The 980-nt window shown below is 35.4% G+C and overlaps 1 protein-coding gene across 1 annotated transcript in view; it reads right to left on the bottom strand.

The window, feature by feature from the left end:
* Positions 1-390: 390 nt before the first annotated feature.
* The window catches only part of LOTGIDRAFT_176704 (hypothetical protein), a gene marked incomplete at both ends in the record, with an annotated part of 2,028 nt that continues 1,438 nt past the window's right edge, over positions 391-980 (bottom strand). The window contains one exon of the mRNA XM_009056379.1: positions 391-525. Coding sequence (XP_009054627.1) covers positions 391-525 — 135 coding nt within the window. The remainder of the gene's footprint in view (positions 526-980) is intronic.

Below are 980 nucleotides of genomic sequence, written 5' to 3'. Positions count from 1 at the left end.
ATCCAGTCATTAATTTTAAAAAAAAGTTCGTTATACTTTTTTGGAAACTGTTAGAAAACTACTCTACGGATTTAAGTAAAAAAAAACCTAATTGTAGAGAAATATATCTCCTACGTATTCGAAAGGTTTCAACTAATACTAGACCTGTTTGACAGATCTGTCAGCTTCCGACGAACGAATGCCCTGCAATTACCGAAAACTCAACTCAAAAGCTGTAAATATCGAGCCATTATAAAGCCAAACACCAAAACTAGGTCAATCTGCCCCATGCAATATACCAAGTTTTACTTAAACCGTTCTATCCAATAGTTTACTGCAAGTGCGAGATTTGTTAAGTTTCCGCAAATATTACGATTGAGTTATGTAATATATAATGTATAACTACTATACCTGGTCCACTTGGTCCACAATTCAAACCATTTCCCTGTAATTCAGACCCCTCTGGACACGAACAGTTATAACTACCAGGTTCATTTTGACATTTATATTCACACGATCCATTATTGGTTGCACATTCATCTATATCTGAAGAAAACAGCAGAAAGATTACTAGGGCTGTAAACAGAACCGAGAGTGGCCCGAAGTACCCTTGTCAATTCACTAATGAGGCCTTTTCTTGAACTTTGAGTCTTTTGTAACTCTATAAGATTTCCAGGTTTTCTGTAGATAAATTGACCAGACTCAAAAAAAAAAAAAAAAAAATTAAGAAAATAAGAAAAACTAGAGCCACACGTGGCACAGAGTGGAACTTTGGAAATGTAGCAAATTGCAAAAGACCTTGAAAAATTCAACCTTCGACGATAATTAGTTCAAGTGCAATAACAGTCTAAAGTTGAGAAATTTTCATTTTTTAGAAGATTCTAATACCGGAAATAGACGTCAGACCTCGCAAATGAAAATATCAGCAGATAGCCACGGTCAATGACCTTTGATCTTGTAAAGGAGAAGGTCTAAAAGGTCGAGATCAAGAGATATACGCC

Source organism: Lottia gigantea, assembly GCF_000327385.1.
Source record: "Lottia gigantea unplaced genomic scaffold LOTGIsca_2718, whole genome shotgun sequence".
Taxonomy (NCBI): domain Eukaryota; kingdom Metazoa; phylum Mollusca; class Gastropoda; family Lottiidae; genus Lottia; species Lottia gigantea.
Note: the sequence above shows the minus strand (reverse complement) of the source record. Positions and strands in the feature narration are given on the sequence as shown.